Source organism: Harpia harpyja, chromosome 5, assembly GCF_026419915.1.
Source record: "Harpia harpyja isolate bHarHar1 chromosome 5, bHarHar1 primary haplotype, whole genome shotgun sequence".
NCBI lineage: Eukaryota > Metazoa > Chordata > Aves > Accipitriformes > Accipitridae > Harpia > Harpia harpyja.
The window spans coordinates 39,782,935-39,801,935 of record NC_068944.1 but is presented as its reverse complement, the minus strand read 5'-3'; the positions used below and the strand labels follow the sequence as shown (position 1 = coordinate 39,801,935).

Sequence of the window (19,001 nt, the reverse complement as noted above, 5' to 3'; positions counted from 1 at the left end):
AAATGAAGTATGGCTTTTAGCCTAAGTAGGCCAGAGAGACCTCAAAGGAAACCTAATAAAAGGAAAGGGTTATAATATAATAGAACTCTTCCCCTTCAATAATTGAACTCGCTGCTGGGCAGCAAAGTTGGACTAGAGCTGAATTCGATTTCAGCATCCTTTCTCCAGGCAGAGTGGATGTATTTCTATTACTGCATATTCGCCTTAATGATCAGGTTCTCCAAGGCAGTTTTCCACCAACGCCCATCTCTCCTTTGCACAGCAGTTCCCAGCTGCAATGAGGTTTCAGCTTTTCGCCATTTAAAATCTGAAGATGGATTCGCCTAAAAGGCGAACCACCCTTAGCGGTTTTCAGGGGTCCGGGATGACCAGCCTGCGGCGGGCAGTGCGGGCACCCCCTGCCCCCGCCCGCCCCCGAGCAGGAGCAGGAGCAGGTGCAGCCCCTTTTCGGAGCTGCAAGCGAAAAAGCGAGAGATGGGCATAAAGCGTAAAATTCTAAAAACTGGTCAGGTCCGTAAAAGTGAAGAAACCACCCCCAACGATCAACCGTCGCAGCCGGGTCGGCTGAGGACGCGGCACACCTGCCTCCTCCCCTTTCCCCTCCGTTCCGGGAGGGTGCTCAGGGGTTAAGCCCCGCCAGGGGCGGAGGCAGCCCGGCAGGGCTCCGCCGCGGCTCCGTTTCCAATGGGACCGGCGGGGCCGAGCGCGGCCGTCGCCTCAGAGCCGGCCGGCGGCGGGATGTCGCAGGGCCCGCCGGGCGCGGGGCGCCTCAATGACCTTCCCGACCACTCGCCGCGGGTGCGCAGCGCCGTCGCCGAGCTGCGGCGGCGGGCGGAGGCAGAGCCGGGCCAGCGCTGGACGCAGCCCCTCGCCGACTCCTTCCTGGTGAGGTTCCTGCGCGCCCGAGACTTCCACCTGGAGCTGGCCTGGAGGGTAAGGAGGGCCGGGGGGGAGCGGGCGCCGCCGGCGGCCCCCCGCCGTCTGCCGAGGGAGGGGAGGGGAGGGGGAGGAGGGGGCGGCGGCCGCCGCTCCCTTTGCGTGGGGAGCCCCCGCGGCTGCTGTCGGACAGCCGGACCCGGCCCGGGGGCGTCCCAGCCGCCCGCTGGCGGGGCGGGGTCCCGCAGGCCCACCGGGCCTCGCACCCCGCGGCCCCGCAGCCTCCGGGGGGTCTCGCCGCCTCCGCGGGGGGGGGGGGTCGCCGCCGGCCCATGGGGGATGCCGAGGCACGAGGGTGGCGGGTGGGTCGGGGGATCGAGAAGGAGGCGGGGGGTTACTGCTGGGGGCGGACGGAGCCTGGGGCTGCGGGCGGCGGGTGGGCGAGCCGCGCTGGTTGGGTCGGCCCAGGCCGAGTGGCGAGTTTCAGGGTGTCACTAACGGCTTGTCACGCGTGTCTTCAGCGTGGCGCCGTATAAACGTACGGTATTGTGGCTGGCTTTGTGCAGCCTCGGTGAGGTAACAGAAAGGTTGCGGTAAGGGCGGTACAGTCACGTAAGGTGGAGGTTACGGTAAGTGTGGTAAGGTCACAACTCCCATCAGGAAACGGTGTCCTTTAAAGGACAGCCTTATCATGCTTATCAGGCTCAGATTGCTAGCTACTAGTAGTGATACTAGTTTCCCTACAGATTCAGAATTACTCTAACATAAAGCTATGAGTAAAAACTTCTTGGAGTTTAGTCATTTACAACACTCCTTTCAGTCTTTGGTCAGAGTTTTGGTACTTTCCTGGCTGTTTGTATGGCTCTTTGCCTTACAGACAGCGTGTGCGTTTTTTCAATACCGAAAAGTACAAATTGTTATCAGTTGTTTCTTTTGTTTCAGAAAGATTGACAACCACTAACCCTTCTGAACAGAAAGTATTTCCAAATCTTCCCAGGGCAAAAGCGTTCATTCACTTGTCCTAACTGGAAACTGTGTTTTAGTGGAATTTGATGCTGATGACACAGCATTGCCCAACAGACCTCACCTTTTAGTTTCTGACTTCTCTGCACTGTAGATTTTCCAAGTTTACTTACCATAAGAGAAGATTGTTTGCATATGGATATATTGCAGGATCAGGGTAGCTAAACAAGAATGTGACAAATTAAATTAAGCCCTTAATCACAAATAGCTTTAAAAATGGTATTTTGTGTTGTTTTCATTTGGTTCATAAGACTTGCAACATAGGTTTAAACCTTTCCTCCTCAGCAGAGGTAGCAGCAAGTCAAGCCAGATTCCTTTGGATATTTACGGATCTTACTTTTGCCTGAAGTTCATAAGACTGTTTATATTGGACATGTGCTAACAATTGTAGAACTGTGCCTTTTTTTGCTTTTCCAACAAAAGCCATTTTGTTTTCCTGTATTCCTTGGTTCCAAAAAGTAGGGCTTAATGAAGACAATATGTGCTCCTAAATATGCATTCCTAATTGCATTGCAATTGGTTGTTACTGATAATCCCGTAGACAGGACAGTGGCACTTCAGAATTTGGCCCATATGTTTCTGCGCTTTCTTGTGATTAATTGTGAGATGTCTTGTAGGTAGAACTAATCTTCAAGAGTGAGGAATAAAAGCTAGGTTTAGAGATGGAGTCTAAGAAGTAACAAATTTCTTATATTCTTCTTGAGATTTGGCCCTCTAGGGCTGGGGACCTATTTTGGAAAAGCTAAGTCTTTTTAGAATCTTTTCAGAATTTCTGAGTCTCTACAGGCTTCTAAGTTTCCAAATTTCTTGTTTGGACCCTTCTTTGAACTAAGAGATTCTGATGTTCAAAAACCACCTGTATTTAATCTTTCCATCTAGAATTTCAAGTCTCCCAATGCTGTAGCTACTTGTACTTAATCTTCCACATACCAGCTGACGCTGATTTCTAGGTTACTTCTCTTATAGCATGGGAAGAAGAAAATAAGTACTTTTTTTTGAGGAATGTGTTTATCTGCAGTTGCTATATTAAAGCCCAAGAGAATTATTGTGCAAAAATCTGTGGTGGTCATAAGATGTATGTTCATCTAACCCAAGTCTGACCTCATGCAGAAGTTATGTTAATAATTCATCCTAGACAGAGCCCTCCTGCCATCAGTCCAGACAGTGGCTGCTCCCTCCTCTCCTGGTTTGATGTTGCCTTTCAGATTGGAGTTCAGGCTGATACGGTCCCTTTTTGCCCACTGGGCTCCTGTGTACTACTGCATAATACTTGCAGAGCAGCTAAGGCGTAATCAAAGTTTGTGGCTCAGTCAATGTTTATAACTGGAGGTCTTCAAGCTCTTGTCAAGCATCTTTCTTAGTATGGGCTTATACTTAGCCTTAAATACGAATCAAGAGCCTGGCAACTGACCAGACTGTGTATTGATGCATCCCTGGTTAATATTTGACACAGATTTATCTGATTTCAGTTTATCAACATTTGGAAATGCTTCAGAAAAGAATATTCGGGTAGATTGTGGCAAGACATTCTGTTTGTGAATCCTTTATGATGCCTCATTCCAACAGCAATCTTTTACACTTTTCTACTGGCAATTCCAAACTTGCTTTCAAGTACTGATTTATCGATATATGTCATGCTAGAAGGAAATCCACCACTGAAACAGGGAGCTGGAATTGAAGAACTTGAAGAAGAGCTAGAACTGTCTGTATTTTCTAAAGCCAATGATTATTCAATTAAGCTCAGTACCAGACTATTCTCAAGTTAGAAGAGAATTCGTCTTCTGCATTTTGAATCACAGGAAGGATTAGTCTTGGCCCAATGCCTTATCTTAGAAAGTGGTTGGAGATGTATGCGTGAACCCGAACCGCTTAAGTACAAGCTCCAGAAGAAGAGATGAAGTTAAGCAGATAGCTTCCACGAAAGGTTTTCAAATGCATGAAGGTTGTTGGTAAGAAAGTGTTAAGTCAGGCTACATGAAATACTGGCAGAGATTTGTGTCTAGGAATGAACACAAAGTCCTTTGATACAGGCTAACAATGACTGTCAAACACCACAACAAACCTTCCATACGTAAATAAGAAATTTTCTTGTCCCATGAGACTTCTAGGTAATACTCCCCTACTGTTGTGGTTTAACCCCAGCCAGCAACTAAGTACCACACAGCCGCTCACTCACTCCCCCGCCCAGGGGGATGTGGACGGGAATCGGGAAGAAAAAAGTAAACTCGTGGGTTGAGATAAGAACAGTTTAATAGAACAGAAAAGAAGAAACTAATAATGATAATGGTAATGCTAATAAAATTACAATAGTAATAATAAAAGGATTGGAATATACAAGTGGTGCATAATGCAATTGCTCACCACCTGCCAACCGACACCCAGTTAGTTCCTGAGCAGCGATCCCCCCACCCCCACTCCCCCCAGTTTATATACTAGGCATGACGTCACATGGTATGGAATACCCCTTTGGCCACTTTGGGTCAGCTGCCCTGGCTGTGTCCTATGCCAACTTCTTGTGCCCCTCCAGCCTTCTTGTTGGCTGGGCATGAGAAGCTGAAAAATCCTTGACTTTAGACTAAACACTACTTTTAGCAACAACTGAAAACATCAGTGTGTTATCAACATTCTTCTCATACTGAACCCAAAACATAGCACTGTACCAGCTACTAGGAAGACAATTAAATCTATCCCAGCTGAAACCAGGACACCTACCTACCAAAATTCACGCTCGGAAGGAACAGTGTTATATCATTACAGCATCTCTTGTGCCTTTGTAATCCCTGTTAGAGATACAGGTATGGATGAAATGATAATGCTGCAAAAGATTTCAGTCTGGATATAAATTCATACCTGAGCCAAGCATGTTCTTTGCTCATTAATTTGTACAGATCCACCTACCTACTATATATGCTGTAAACTGAGAAGCGGGGTTACGGGTCTTCATTAATTCTGCTAAAGCAATGGGTTTATATATCCCTTTTTTAATGTACCAGCTATGTATGTATGTTTGACTTCATTGTGATCAAAACTACTGTCACCCAGATTCAGTAGTGATATGTGAAATCTGGAGAACTAGCATCTCCTTTCCTCCATAAATCTTTTTGCATCCCACAACTCTTGTATAAGGCTAATTCTTATTGACTTGGGGATACTGTCTTTTTGTACTTGAAATAGATTATACTCTGGTGAAAAGAATGAAAATCTTTAAGTTCACTAAAAATGCAACATTGAAACTCTATGCCAAGAGATGTTTTCATAACATACCACTTAGAATTTTGTAAGCATTGCTTTTATGGCACTCAAAACTGTCTAAATATCTAGGATACTTTCAGGACTTCTGGTTGATACAAAGGTATATAGCCAGACTTTGTCTTTGCTCTGCATTTGACTTAAGGCGGAATTAAGACTTCCTAGTATGTTGTACCGCAAATAAGTTGCTTAGAATAACTATGATGTACGAGAAGGATTGTTTTCTCTAGTGTCAAACATATTGCTGAGTCTCAGGCATTATCTCTGAGCATCTTCACATCATTCAAATACAAATACCAAGTTTAAATCAGTTACTTGGCAGTAACTTCCATCAATACAGAGGGATTCCTCAAAAAGGATGGAAGAGCCCCTATTAGGCTCTCTGGCCTGGCTGTTGAGGAAACACAAATCAGTCAGCCAGTCTTCCCTTTGTGCTGAGCCAAATGTTTCAAATTACGCATGTGCCAGTCTTTTCCCAAGTGGCAAAGAGGGTAATGCATATGGAATTGGGAAAGTTCTATGCCTCTATAAAAATATTTTAAATTCTTTGTGTATACCATATGTTTAAATTCTGTGTGTTGCTATATACACATATATAAAAAATACATATATATGTGCATAAAGGTGTGTGTATATACATATGTGTGTGTGTGCTTATACTCTAAAGTTTGAGCTGTTGGTTTCTCCATCAAAGATTGCCAATAGAAAACTTTTTTTCTCCCTAAACATCACGCGAGTTCGTACAACTGCTGACACAGTAGAGGCCTAATTCTGTCTAGCATCCTTGTTAATGTGAATAAATTGTTATTAATAAAGAAAAAACATAATTAATTTACATATACAAATACATTGGTTTCTGTAAGAAGCATGGTGTGTTTAGTTCTTTTAATTCTAAGTAAAGTACTAAGTTCACTTTTTTTTGTTTTGTAGCACATGAATCATGGATTAATCAGTAACTTCATCATTTTTGATGTTCAGAAATCTGGAACTGTCCCCAACAGACCTCAGGAAAAAACCCTTTTAACTAATGCTTAACTCCAGACACTGGAGGTTTTCATCCAGCTTTTCCTATTTATCAAGTTAACTTGCATCTATTTTCAGACACTGAGCAGATGCTAACTAGGTTATTCAGTTTGTAAACACAGATAATTATACATTGAGATGTTTTCTTGTGTTCAAAGTGCATGAGCTATTTTTTATACAAGGTAATGAATGCTCCTGTTTTTCCTGATGTTAGGTTACTTCATTGTCTACCTCCAGACTTTATTATATGTAATATTTATGTTTCTCCTTGCTGTCTTTATTGAAAAAAAAGTTTTTCATGTTTTTCTAATATTCTATGTGAATTTCTGTGTTTAAACAATGTTAAACTAGAAATTTTCAAAATAAAGTAAAATGGTAAGTACCCACTGGTAGTTTTTTAATTCTTCTATATGTTTGAGGATTACTCATGTAAGTAGCTCTGTCTGACTTGAGTATGTCCAGCTCCTAGGAAAGGGATTGTTTCCATAAGTAAAAATTTACAGAAAATGTCCCCAAACTAGCTATAGATGCTATGGAAGATTATCTAATGCTAACCTTTACTTCCGCTGTAAATTATTTCAGCTGATTAGATCAGATGGTTTTCAAAATCTGAGAACTCTTCAGCATTCGTGGTTTTCTGGCCAAGAGAAGTACATTTGGAGCTTAGCCATGTTATGTGTCTATGTAAAAAGGTGTACCAACTTGCCCATGTCATGGAAGGTGTCAGAAGTATTCCAACCACGTACTTACTCCTTTATGGACTCACCAGTTAGGTAAATCACGTCTTTCCTAAGGATCTTGAGTATGTCACAAGTTGTGAATACCATTTCCTTTCTCCCAAGGTCCAGAACTTAAACCTTTGCAATTTCCAACTTGGAAAATGTAAATACTCATGAAAATAAGAAACTAGCTATACTGACAGGATAGGATTATTTAGGGGATTGAATGAATGTATCATTTTTATTCTCATCTTGGTTTTGGCAGGCAGCTTTTCAAAGAGCTGTTTAAAATATTTATGTATTTGTTAGTTAGGTTCATTAAGTTGTGGTACAACAGATTTTAGAAGCAAAGCGAGAAATGATAAAGCTAGAGATGGTTGCATAGTTGTTTTGAGGGTGGTTTTGTATTTTGCTGCTGTTTAAGTGTTTGTATTGGAAAGACCGAGGAAAAGAACATAATATGTTGACAGTGCTGTCTGGTTGGCACAAAGCAGTTAGGATTGCTCAAACAGTGCCCTTTGTAGAGAGTCAAGTACTAACAGAGTGAGATAATCAGAGTACCTAATCAGGACTATTTTTGAAATCATAGTGAATTTCTATTCCACAAATTAACTTATTTTCCCTACGTCACCCCACCCCCCCCTTTTTTTATTTGTTTGGTTTTAAGTTGTCATAGACAAACCAATTTAATGCAGTCAAAAGGCTTCTAGTAAAATTCTCCTAATGGATAAATGTTTGTTTCTATGGTGTATGATTTAGGATGAGGCTTTTACCAACTTCCTCATTACCAAATCAAATGGGATTCCAGTGTGGCAGATGAACTTTTCAATTTTTGTACCCATAAATACATATTTATAGGTGCTCTTTCCATGAAGGATATAGACAATTTCTGATCAGTATACCATGTATTTGTAAGTAAATTCTGCTGACAAACTGTAGTGCCTTATAAACAGTTTCCTCGTGACACCTTCAAAATAATTCAAGACCTTAATCTGAGAAGAAAAGCCTTAAGCTGAAGAAAAAGTGTATGTTTTATGTAAAATGATACAAGAAACTTGAAAGTAGAGGGAAGGGTAAGAAATAAGACCAATTATCTAACATAAGCATGATATGGGTGAGTCTCAGGTTCCACTCTTAAGAGTTTGTAGGTAAGCATCAGCATAGCTGATGCTGTGATAGTTCCAAAGGATGAATTCAGTATCCACTGAGGTTCCTTCTGCCCATTCTTTCTATGAAGATGGTGAAGAAATGATTCTTGCATAAATTACAAATTTCCTGTATCTATTTAAGTTTATGTTTTATTAGTTGGAGTTGTCAGTTCTTTTAACTCTAATGCCTCTGTTGTGAAATGTGGAGTAATTGAGAAATTAATAAAAATTAATTTCTGTTAATACAGATTATCAGAAGTAAAAGACTGTTGGTCGATGCTTTCATTGTAGTGACCATGTTTAATTTGTGAAACTGTGCTGAGGATCAGATGGTTATTTCCTGTTTGATGAAATATAGTAATAATTTGAAAGGCTAGCCTGTGTGTTCTACCTTTAAGATTTAAACCTACATTTCACTTTGTTGGAAACAAGATATTGAAAAATTCTGATTCTCTTAGCTCCTTTGAAGGTCTCAGGTTAGAAGTCTAAACTGTCACTATTTAGGAAATTGTAATACCAAATCTAAATTACTTGCCAGAGCTCTCCCTCTACCCTTCAAACTCAGTGCTAGAGAATTAGCATGGGTGATACAGCAGAGGCAGAATTTAGTTGATGAATTGAGAGGAAGCTCTTTAGAAGGTAGTCTTGCACAGCTTCCCGCTTACCTATGCAAAATGTCTTAAATCAATTTTAGTTGCAGAGCATAGTAGTTCATTTTCTCCACCACCACTTAGTTAATATTAAAGGAGAAAAAGTAATTAGACTTGGAAATTAGAACTACTGCATCACCAACTTAATTTTTCGCGATCCATCTCTAAGATGACCTTTCACAGTATCACCTGTAAGTCCTCTACATAGATGTTACCTCAGAAAAGAACACCTTTAATTAACTCTTCCTTACAGTTAGGCCATAGTCTTTCAACACACGGCCCTTCCTGTGCCTTAGCCATACTAGTTTATGATGCTGCCTTCCAGCCTTAGGAACCAGGGTGATCGTGTCCCTGATAACGGACAGGATCTCTGTTTTAGCAGAACAGGTTCTCGTTATTTCCACACTGGAGGAGGGAAATTGTCTAATGGGTAACGGACCCACTACATTGTTATATTCTGCCATTTCAGAGGGGTAGGAGGGACTTCGAAAATATTCTTCGGACATGCTGATGATCATGTCTTTTTCAAATAGTAAACGAAAATTATTAATGACTGTGTGTACAAAATGGGCCCATACTTTGTGGAGGGGGAGGATGGGTGGGTAAATCGGAATGTTCCTCTGTAAAATTTTGCATGTGTAAATTCAACAAAACCTGAATGAATCTGATGCAGTATCAGACTGAATAACCCTAAATGTAACCTGAATAAGAAAACTGGGGTTTAGATGTATTTGACATAGAAACTACAGGCTTTTTCTACACACTCCAATTTTCTCTTCTGATACAAAATGACAACTGCAGTCCATTAACAATTTGACAGAATTTAATTCATTGTAACTCACTTACTTGATACAGTATAGCAACCTTCCGCTTCTAGGAGTGATTTGCTTAAAATACACAATGAAATGATAGCTAATTTAATTAATTAAACCTCTGACTGTAACCACATGTTGAAAACTTATTTTTAACTGTGCTCTTCATGTAATACCTGATGCTTACCTGACATCCACATTTATTTTTTCCAGTTATTGAAGAATTACCAGAAGTGGAGAATTGAATGCCCAGAAATAAGTGCAGATTTACAACCATCTTCTATTCTTGGTCTTTTGCATGCTGGCTATCATGGAGTCCTGAGATCAAGGGACCCACATGGAAGCAAAGTTCTAATATACAGAATTGGTGAGTGACAAAATTCCTTGGACCTGTTTCACGCCTGACTGTGGCATTGATGTTTTTGTTTTGGTTTGGGGGGTTTTTTGTTGTTTTGTTTTGTGGGGTTTTTTTAATTATCATAATTTCAGCAGCAAAATAGAAGTATTTTATGAATGCAACACCAGGGGTTGATAAAATTAGATAATATCAGAATGTCTTAACTAGAAAGGTAACATATTTATGTTCCCTGTCAGAAATACCTTTACATTAATATAAAAGTGAGTTTATTGAGCTGTAACAGTTACATGATTTGACTTATATACCGGTATGGCTAAAGCTGTACAATCCTTTATGAAGAACTTATTGCCTTTTTAGTGGAATTCTTGTCTGCATCAAAAGAAGTCTTAAGCTTAAAAGCCTAAAACTTGTAAGAATATGTGGTTATTTGGGTGTGAGTGTCCCAACAATTATTTGTTTCCATGCAAATTTTCAAAGCTGTGCTACGACTCTGGTACTTGTGCAGATGCAGCACAGAGCAGGGAGAGAGAACAGAAAAAAATGTGTACACCTAGTCACATACCAATGTTTGGTTTAGATATGGATGAGAGGTTCTCTGGGTTTTCACTGTTCACACGTAGCCAAAGAGCCCTATCTAACACGACTCTGAAGATCCTTGATTTGTTTGATGCACTGCCAAAAGTCTTTTAAAAAAAGATGTAGTTAAATGATCATGTGTTACCATATTTCTTTGTGCTTGTTTTGGACAGAGACATTATTTTTACCAACTTTCAAAGAACTGTTTTATTATCGGTTGATCTAGTAGAAAGTTGTGCTTTCTGAAGCTTTCATCTAGGGTTAAGGCTCATCCCGTGCAATTCCTTGCTCAGGCCTCAGAAAAACAAGTGAGATTCACTGAATCTTGGCAGAATTACTATATTGAAGAAAAATTATATGAATTGATTGGATTGGTGATGTGTAGTTTCTGCTAGCATGACTGTTAGTGAATTAAGCTGTTCCTGTCAAAACCTTGTACTGGAGGCTATGGACATAGGTTGGACATACTACATTAGGTGGCATCTACAACCATCTACCATTAGGTGGTACCATCTACAAAAAGAGTGTAAAAGATGAGTGACAGAACAGGCACACAAAATAACTTCTGTACTGGCAAATTGGTTTATTTCAGGATCTTTGATACTGCTGGTTACTTCTTGTTCCTGAGAAGGACATTAGAAGCAGTAGCAGACAAAAGTACAGGTGTATGTGGTATTCTTGTGGTAATGCACAAATAAATTTATTTACTCTTCAGGACAATGGGATCCCAAGTTATTTACAGCATACGATGTGTTTCGTGTAAGTCTCATCACATCTGAACTCATTGTAAAGGAGATTGAGACTCAGCGGAACGGAGTCAAGGCTATCTTTGATCTTCAAGGGTGGCGATTTGCTCATGCATTTCAAATCAGTCCAGCAGTGGCCAAGAAAATTGCTGGTGTTCTCACAGTAAGTATGACATACTGCTTTATGCTGCTTCATTGTTATAACTCCCAATTTTTCATCTGTTCTAAGCTATAGTAAATTTTCCTTCCGTAGTCCTTCTTAGAGTCTATGCAGTTTTAAAGAACAAAATCTTAAATCCATTAAGTCATAGGTTGTGCTTGTTTTGACTTAAAGTATGTTCTTGTATAGCACTAAATGCCCTTTAACCTCTGATGTTTTATAAGAACTCCACCAGCCTGTTACGACACAAAAATTTCATGAGTGTAAGAGCAGATGAAGCTCAGATTTGTAAGGATTTGTGTTCCTTACCCCATTTAATCTCTTCTCTTCCATTCTCTTGTGCATTAACTCAACATTCAAAGTTTTTTTTCCCTGAGACTCAGAGAAGATGAGAAATAGCATGTGCTAAGAGTAGTTAAGGGCAAGACAGTACTAACTTGTTACCAGTATGGATGTTGCTACATGATCTTCCATCTGCTACCAACAGAATGTATAATGTTTATGTTCTGCTTGCTTTTGCCCCCCAACATGAGCAACTCACTGCTGCCTCACCTCGTATTTTTCACAAAACTTGTAGGAACTTTACTGTATTTAAGACTTGTTCTATTCTGTCAAATTCGGTTGAACTTTGCCAATGGATTTGAGAGGGGAAAAAAAAAGAATGAAAGAAAAAAAGAATGGGACAGAGAATTGACAGTGTAGTCCTATAATCCCATTTTCCTTCAGAAGTTAGGTTGAAAGTCAGTAATAACAAAACTGCTAGGCTGTGATGTGGAAATGAGCCAGGAAGATAATCTCTTGTTCTGATTTGGTAAGGTACATATCTGAGGTTCAGTCAAAGCTTAGTCATTGAACTAATATCATCAGAATGTCAGCTGCTCTTCCTTTTTGATATCTACTGTAAAACTTCAGTGAAACCAGCAGGTATTCCCAACTTTTCACATCTAGAATAAGAACTTTTCATGTTCATACGATCCTGGGCCAGATCTCATGAGAACAGGACTAGTGACAGTGTTTCAGTTGATTTCCGAGGTAGTAAACAAATTGCTGGTAATTTTTTACCCTTGAAATAGAGCAGAAGGGAAGTAGACTATGATTTGCAATTATGTCTAAAGGTTTCAGTCCATTATCTCAGACCAGGAAATTCTTTGTACGTGATGTTTCCATCTTGACCTATTTCAGATTTGTTGCATGCTTTTCAAGCTTCTAGACGTTCATTATAGCTATTGAAAAAAGACAGAAAAAATTATTGTGTTTCCAGTATTCTTTTCTAAGAAGAGAAAAAAGTTTAACTCATTTTTTTTCAGATTCCTTTCATCACTATAACTGGGTTCATATATTTCACCTAGAGATTGTCTTAGTGTTGTTCAATATGCTTGTAAGTAAAAATTAAGGAACCTTAGTTTTAACCCTATGTTTACCTTAAGAAATGTGGCTTGCAAATTACTATCCTCTATAAAGAAACAGAAGTTAATAGAAAGAAAATATGTACTAAGGAATGGAAAGCATAGTAAGATTAGTAAGTGACATTAGCTTGAAAAATTTGTTACCCCAGGCAAAACCGAATTGCTTTGTGAAAAACATGATAGTAGACTTTAAGTATATGATAACACATAATAACATGCAGTAAACCGATAATCTGGTAGTTTTAAGGTCTCTATCATACATTAAAATCTAAAGGGAGTTGCACTTAAGAAATGTGTGCGGTTTGGGGTTTTTTTTATCCATAGAAAAGTGCATTAAACAATAATGTGAGAAGAGCTACTATACTATTGGGGAGAAGTGTTAGCGAGAAGTACCATTTTTGCAAGCAGAAAACCTCTGGTTGCAGAGGTAGTATCAGGTGGGATATGAATGGAAGCTGTACTTTCCCCATTGTGTAATGCTGTCTTTGAGCACTGCCATATTTTCTTTTAACTTTCAAAGGTCTGGTACTTCTAAATGAATCTTGAATGCAAGTAGAAGTATGTCATATTATAAAGGCTGTATAGCAGATATAACTTTTATTTTCATTACAACAGTAATCTTGTAAAGCTGAACTTCTGGCTTGAGCAAATTCCCAGTAATTTCAAGGCTTGTCTCTAAATTATAAATACAATTTATTTAACTTAAATTTAGTAGCTTCAGTGGTTTATATTTTTATATATTTACATATTATCCTTCAGGCTGTGAATTGCCAATGAAAGCACATGGCTAGATTGCTTTTTGGTAAATCAGCAGCAGAATCTCCGTTGTGAAAAATTATACCTCTGAGGAAGGCTGAGCACAAGCTTCGTGTACATTGCTTATGTGCATATTGATGAGGGTTTTGTCTGTTTGTTTGGTGGGTTTTTTAATAGTCAGCCTCCCCTCATACTGATTTTTTTTTTTTTTTCCTTGTAATGGGAGGAGCAAGATAGGATTTTTCTAAGTGTTGTTGGGGCAGTGTAGATTCAGAAGACTCCAAAGTGCAGGAATTGGCAAGGTCAGGAGTAATTCTCTAACCTATGGACTAGACAGTTTTCACAGACTTGTCCTTAACAATAGAATGTTTTCAATAATATTTTCTTTTTCTTACACTGTTTTTCACGTATGTTGACAGGATTCCTTTCCACTAAAAGTTCGAGGCATCCACTTGATTAATGAGCCTTTATTCTTCCACCCAGTCCTCGCTCTAATTAAGCCTTTTCTCACTGAAAAAATAAAAGATCGGGTGAGTGCACACAAATATGTTTTTCTGCCACAAAACTCTTACATGACAATCTGTAGCACTTCCCTTAGGATCTGGTACTCCTGAGCACTGAAGAGCATAAATCATTTTTGTCTGTTAGTGCCATTCAGGCCTCCAGAATCTAATTGTAAAGTGCTTGCAGTTATCGATAATGTGAGAGTTGTAAGTGGTCGCTGTTATCACCGCTCTAAAGATAAAAACCACTGTGACACAGAGAGGTTAAATAATTTGCTTGAGGTCACACAGCAGTTCTTCTGCAGAACTAGGAAGACATAGGTCCTGGATCTCCCAGCACTCTGCCTATAAATGACAGAAATTGTCACTGAACAGTGATGTTATGCTCCAAGTTGCACAGAATTAGAAGATGACAACTTTTTAGTTCTGAAAGACCTGCAGAGGCATTTATGCATCAAACATAGGTCAGGCTGAAGTTGAAAGTTTATTTCCAAATAGCTCCTTAATTGTTTTAAATTGTTCTGCAGTTTTAAATCCAAAAACCTTGTTTGTATTTGCATGCAAAAGCATGCCAAGAATTCTGGTTTATTGTAGCATAGGAAGAATATTGGAGGTTTCAGCTGGCACAAAAGGAAGTACTGTGAAGTGTTAACAGCAGGACTAAGGTACAAAGTAATCAGCCCTGCCTATTGTTATTCCCATTCTGAAGCCTCCTTGTCTCAGCACATGGATCTTCTGCATTTGCAGTAGCCATGGCACTCCAGGACAGTAGATCCAGATTTTTCTGGTCACTGTGAGCTGTTATTTGCCAGTCCCCTTTTTGTAGCATGTGTATTTTGTTACGGGAGAGAGGCAAGATTCTTTCTGCCAGCCTTGTGCAGTCCCTCACTCTCAAAAGATGATTAAAAAGTGCCTGATGCCATGGCACTTCTCTCACATTAATACCTCTGAAAAAAGCCCCTGTCACCTGATCTAGCTCAGAATACCTTGGGCTAGAACTCAAAAAACAGAAAAGAGGGTAGATGGAGAGTAAAGGCATAAAAGAAAACAAACCAGATATCGCAGTTCATGGAATGGAATAGAAGCAGATTGGCTTGTCTCCTGGCTTAGTTAGAGGTATGATCTGAAAAAAAACCTCAGCCAGTTCCCCATACCCTCATAGGAATAATTACTATTCATTCATTCTTTTACTTTCTGGTGAGGAAGTGTTAGATAAAAGGCACCCAACTACTACAGGAGTGCATATTCTTGTAGTCTTTGTGTAATAATAATTGCAGAAAATTCTTGTCAAGTGTTCACAAGAGGCCTATAAAAGTATCTGACTGGAAGTAATGAACAAGGCTTCAAAATAGCTGCAATGAAGCAAAAAGAGAAGAACAAAAAGTACAGTATTACAAGGGTTAAAGTGGAGGAGTAGTCCAGGATCTAATTTCAGTTGGAACTGAAACATAGGGACTGAGATATAGATTGTTTTGAATATCCTTCTTGGCACCTGTCTGAACCTACATACGTACTACATAAAGTTGTTTTTAAATAAATGTGGCAGGACCAGATAGTAATGACCAGGAGCCAAACACTGTTCTTTTCTTGGAAATGACCGAAAAGTAAGTGCATGATAGCTGTCATGACAAGACCAAACCCCAGTCTTCCCATGGTTTAGCTCACTTTAGCTGTGTGGATGTAGCGTGTACCCTCATCAGTGTTGCTAAGCCAGTGTGGAAGAAGCGTGTAGTTAGTTTTGGCTCCTGTGCTCGCAGCTGCATAAAATGCAGTTCTTGGGTTGTAGTCCATGCTTCGTCAAACTGCAGATATTGAGCAGGACAGAGTTTGAGCACCCATGGGAAACTCAATTATGTTGTACTTTCTTCTTCATTTAAGGAGCTCATTATGAACAAGTACACTTGTTTAGTCAAACCAAGCTGGTAGCTTCAGTTCTTGCCCCAAGTTTCTTTGCTGTGTGTTTTCACTCAGTAGTCTAGCATTCATACCCAAGTAAATTCTTTTCATGTTTTGTTTTAGGTGTATATGCATGGAAATAACTACGTGCAGAGTCTGACTGAACATTTCCCGGTCAGCATTCTCCCCCAGGAATATGGAGGGGAGGAAGTCTCCATGGAAGAGCTGGCCAAGGAATGGACTGACTTTATAATGGCATCTGCAGATTATCTTCAGAGCATTTCTCTGGTTGCCCAGGAATAACCTTATTACAGTATTATATCAATTCTTGGAACACTGGAAGTGGAAATAAGTTTAATACAAAATATTTCATGTAAAGTTGAAATTCCTGTAAATGAAACCAGTATGTCTTTGCAGGGCACTGAGTATTATATTGACTACACTTTCATACTAACTGGATTCTATCAGTATGTACATGTGAAGAGATTAAGGAATTCTGCATATTTGCAATACTGTAATTGATTAACTTGTATGACGAAAAGCTGAATGCTGTGTTGGATATCAGGGATTGATACTGCTCCTGTTAAGTCTTTGGAGATGACTCATCTGTAATGATGCAGTCCAGAACCTTATGCATAGCTCTTGTATCTTGGCTTGTCAAAATAATACGATACAAAAAAGAACAGAACATGAATGGGGTAGACTAGTTTATTTTGGAAGTATGACTACAGGGCTAATTTACAAGGAGTAAAAAGAGGCTGCTTTTTGGATTGATTCTCAGGAAAAAAGACTGGTTTGTTAGTTTGTGTCAAATTGAAAATTAGTCAGCAATAGTGAGACATCTGTGTTAATCTTTGTGCTGCTTGTGCAGCTTCCCTTTTTGTGCTAATTAATACAGTAATCTTCCAGAGGACTATAGGGGAAACGCCATGTACCTATTCTTCAAGGGACAGTATGAATCAGAAGGAGCAACTGGTAAGAGTGTCAAAACAACCTTGAAAATTCTGATTTTCTTTCTTCAAAGAGATACTGTCCATGGACAAGCAATAAGCGACTGAGATTATGATCATCTTTAATTCAATTCCTACTGTAGAGTGCTACAGAGGTCGAGTACTTAGCTGTTTGCAGTATCTGTTTGTTTTGAAGGGTGAAGTAGATTATCCTTTGGGCATCTGAACTTCAGAAATGCCTGTTGTATGGTTTAAGGGTGCTTGTAGGTCACTTTGGACCTCAGCATAGGAGATGCTGGGAATCTTTTTATTTTCAGAAAAGTAATTGGCAACTTGCCAGTCTATGTCTTCTGTTGGGCACTGGAAGGAATGATTTTTAATTTCTTTTGAGCCCTCTTCTTTATTTCTGTAGGGATAATGAAAAAAAATCTGTCTATACTTATTGAAAACAGATTTTTTTTTTTTTTAAGGGACATTATTCAGATATGACCACTGCATGTGTAAAAGCTATCACTCACGTTACATAGCAGTATCACCCTGCAATCCCCAGTATTTAATAATCTAAAACATTATTTTACTTTTCACTCAGCTTTTTGTTAAAATCTGTTAGTCCACCAACTGCTAGAGTTCATTTACCCCATTTTTAACTCTGTTTTGTAATAAGCCAGGGGGTCTTTGCATAAGCACTATTTATTTAAGCATTCCAGGAATCCGTAACAAATGCTTTGTTCCTCAGGTAGCTAGAAATGCTAACTTCAGTTATTCTGGAATCTTTAGGACATTGGGATGTTATATTAATATATGCTTAGGGCAGAGAAATGAGACTGTCCTATTAAATCAGAAATTTCTTATTTTAGATTATCATTAATACTGCATTATTGCAAAAGCCATTGGAGGCTATTCTTTATTAACAAGAGGAACATCTATGAAAGGCCCATAGAGTACTTGTTGGTTGTAGTTTCTTCCGCTGTGGTAAGGTCAATGCCAGACACAAAATTATTTCAAAACTGACAAGGATTTTTTTTTTTTTTCCTTTCTTCCAGTTCCCTCATTTCCTCAAGTGCATTTTTCATTCTTCTCCTTCAGGGTATCTTTGATAGGGAGGGAGCCTAAAGTTAAAGAAACATTTTCCAGATACATTTTCATATATTCACATGTTTCATGTATCTTTCTTTTTCTCAGATTGGACTATTTTGCAATGTAAAAGCTCCGTAAATAGAGGAGTTCAGTGAAGTGCTAATTCTTCTTTATAAGAAAATAGACTAAGTAGTCAGGCATTTGGCAATTCTTCAAGTGTGTAACTCAAGTTGCAAATCATTTACAAACTGGAGAACTGAAGCTATTGTCTTAATCTGACGCTCCTACAATTTTAATTCTTGAGTGTAAACTGCATAAAGGAATGAACCGTGTTTCAGTGAACAGGAAGATTTAAACTTTTCCTATGAAACCAATCTCTAATCGTTGCTGTTTTATGCAGCAGAGACTTCATTTGATTGCATATGTATATGCACATGGATAAAACGTAGCTGTGGTTTTTTTTAGTCGTCATTTGGACTACACCAGCTGTATGAATATAAAGTCCTAAATGTCTTCAGAAATGTCCTGAATGTATTATTAAATGGTAACGTGTGTGCCATGTTAATTATTAGTTAATGTTTACATGTTATGTAGAAGGTAGCAACTCTGCGTAAGGTACAATTGCAGTTGCTGCTCATAATGGGGACAGGAGATCGTTAGGACACTTGCGTAACGAATGGAAGACATATTGGTGCGAAGGGTGGTGGTGTGGCAGCTCTGGGCTGCAGAATCATCAGAACAAAGAAGTAAAAATCTCTTAAGCGCATTGTTCTTCTCTAAGAATATCAGGAGTGCCGCTAAAAAAAGGAAGTTGCTGTTAAATGATGATGCAGGTACAATTTTCTACTGACTATAAGCGCAATGTAGTGCGCAATGTTTTTTAATTTTTTTACACATTAACACCGTTATATTAATAAACCTTTTCTAGTTGAACGAGCCTCGTCTGTCACTGTTTAGTGCTACAAGCGTCACGTTCCCGGAGGACCGAGAAGGGGCCTCGGCAGGACCGAGGCCGCCTCCCGCCGCCGGGCGCAGGCCGCGGGCGGGGGCTGCCCCGCCGCCGGAACTACCTT

General features: G+C 39.6%; 1 protein-coding gene across 1 annotated transcript; it reads left to right on the top strand.

The window, feature by feature from the left end:
- The first annotated feature begins 658 nt into the window (after positions 1-658).
- On the top strand, positions 659-18,861 carry TTPA (alpha tocopherol transfer protein). Its single transcript, XM_052788268.1, has 5 exons — positions 659-933; positions 9,714-9,867; positions 11,150-11,343; positions 13,922-14,032; positions 16,025-18,861. The coding sequence occupies exons 1-5, from the start codon at positions 685-687 to the stop codon at positions 16,202-16,204; spliced, it is 888 nt and encodes a 295-aa protein (XP_052644228.1). The 5' UTR covers positions 659-684; the 3' UTR covers positions 16,205-18,861.
- The last annotated feature ends 140 nt before the right edge of the window (positions 18,862-19,001 follow it).

Bases quoted from the DNA above. Each gene is read 5' to 3' on its own strand.
- TTPA (XM_052788268.1), top strand. From the start codon at position 685: ATGGGACCGGCGGGGCCGAGCGCGGCCGTCGCCTCAGAGCCGGCCGGC. The intron at 9,868-11,149 runs GTGAGTGACAAA...TTTACTCTTCAG, and splicing joins AGTTCTAATATACAGAATTG to GACAATGGGATCCCAAGTTA. The intron at 11,344-13,921 runs GTAAGTATGACA...GTATGTTGACAG, and splicing joins AAATTGCTGGTGTTCTCACA to GATTCCTTTCCACTAAAAGT.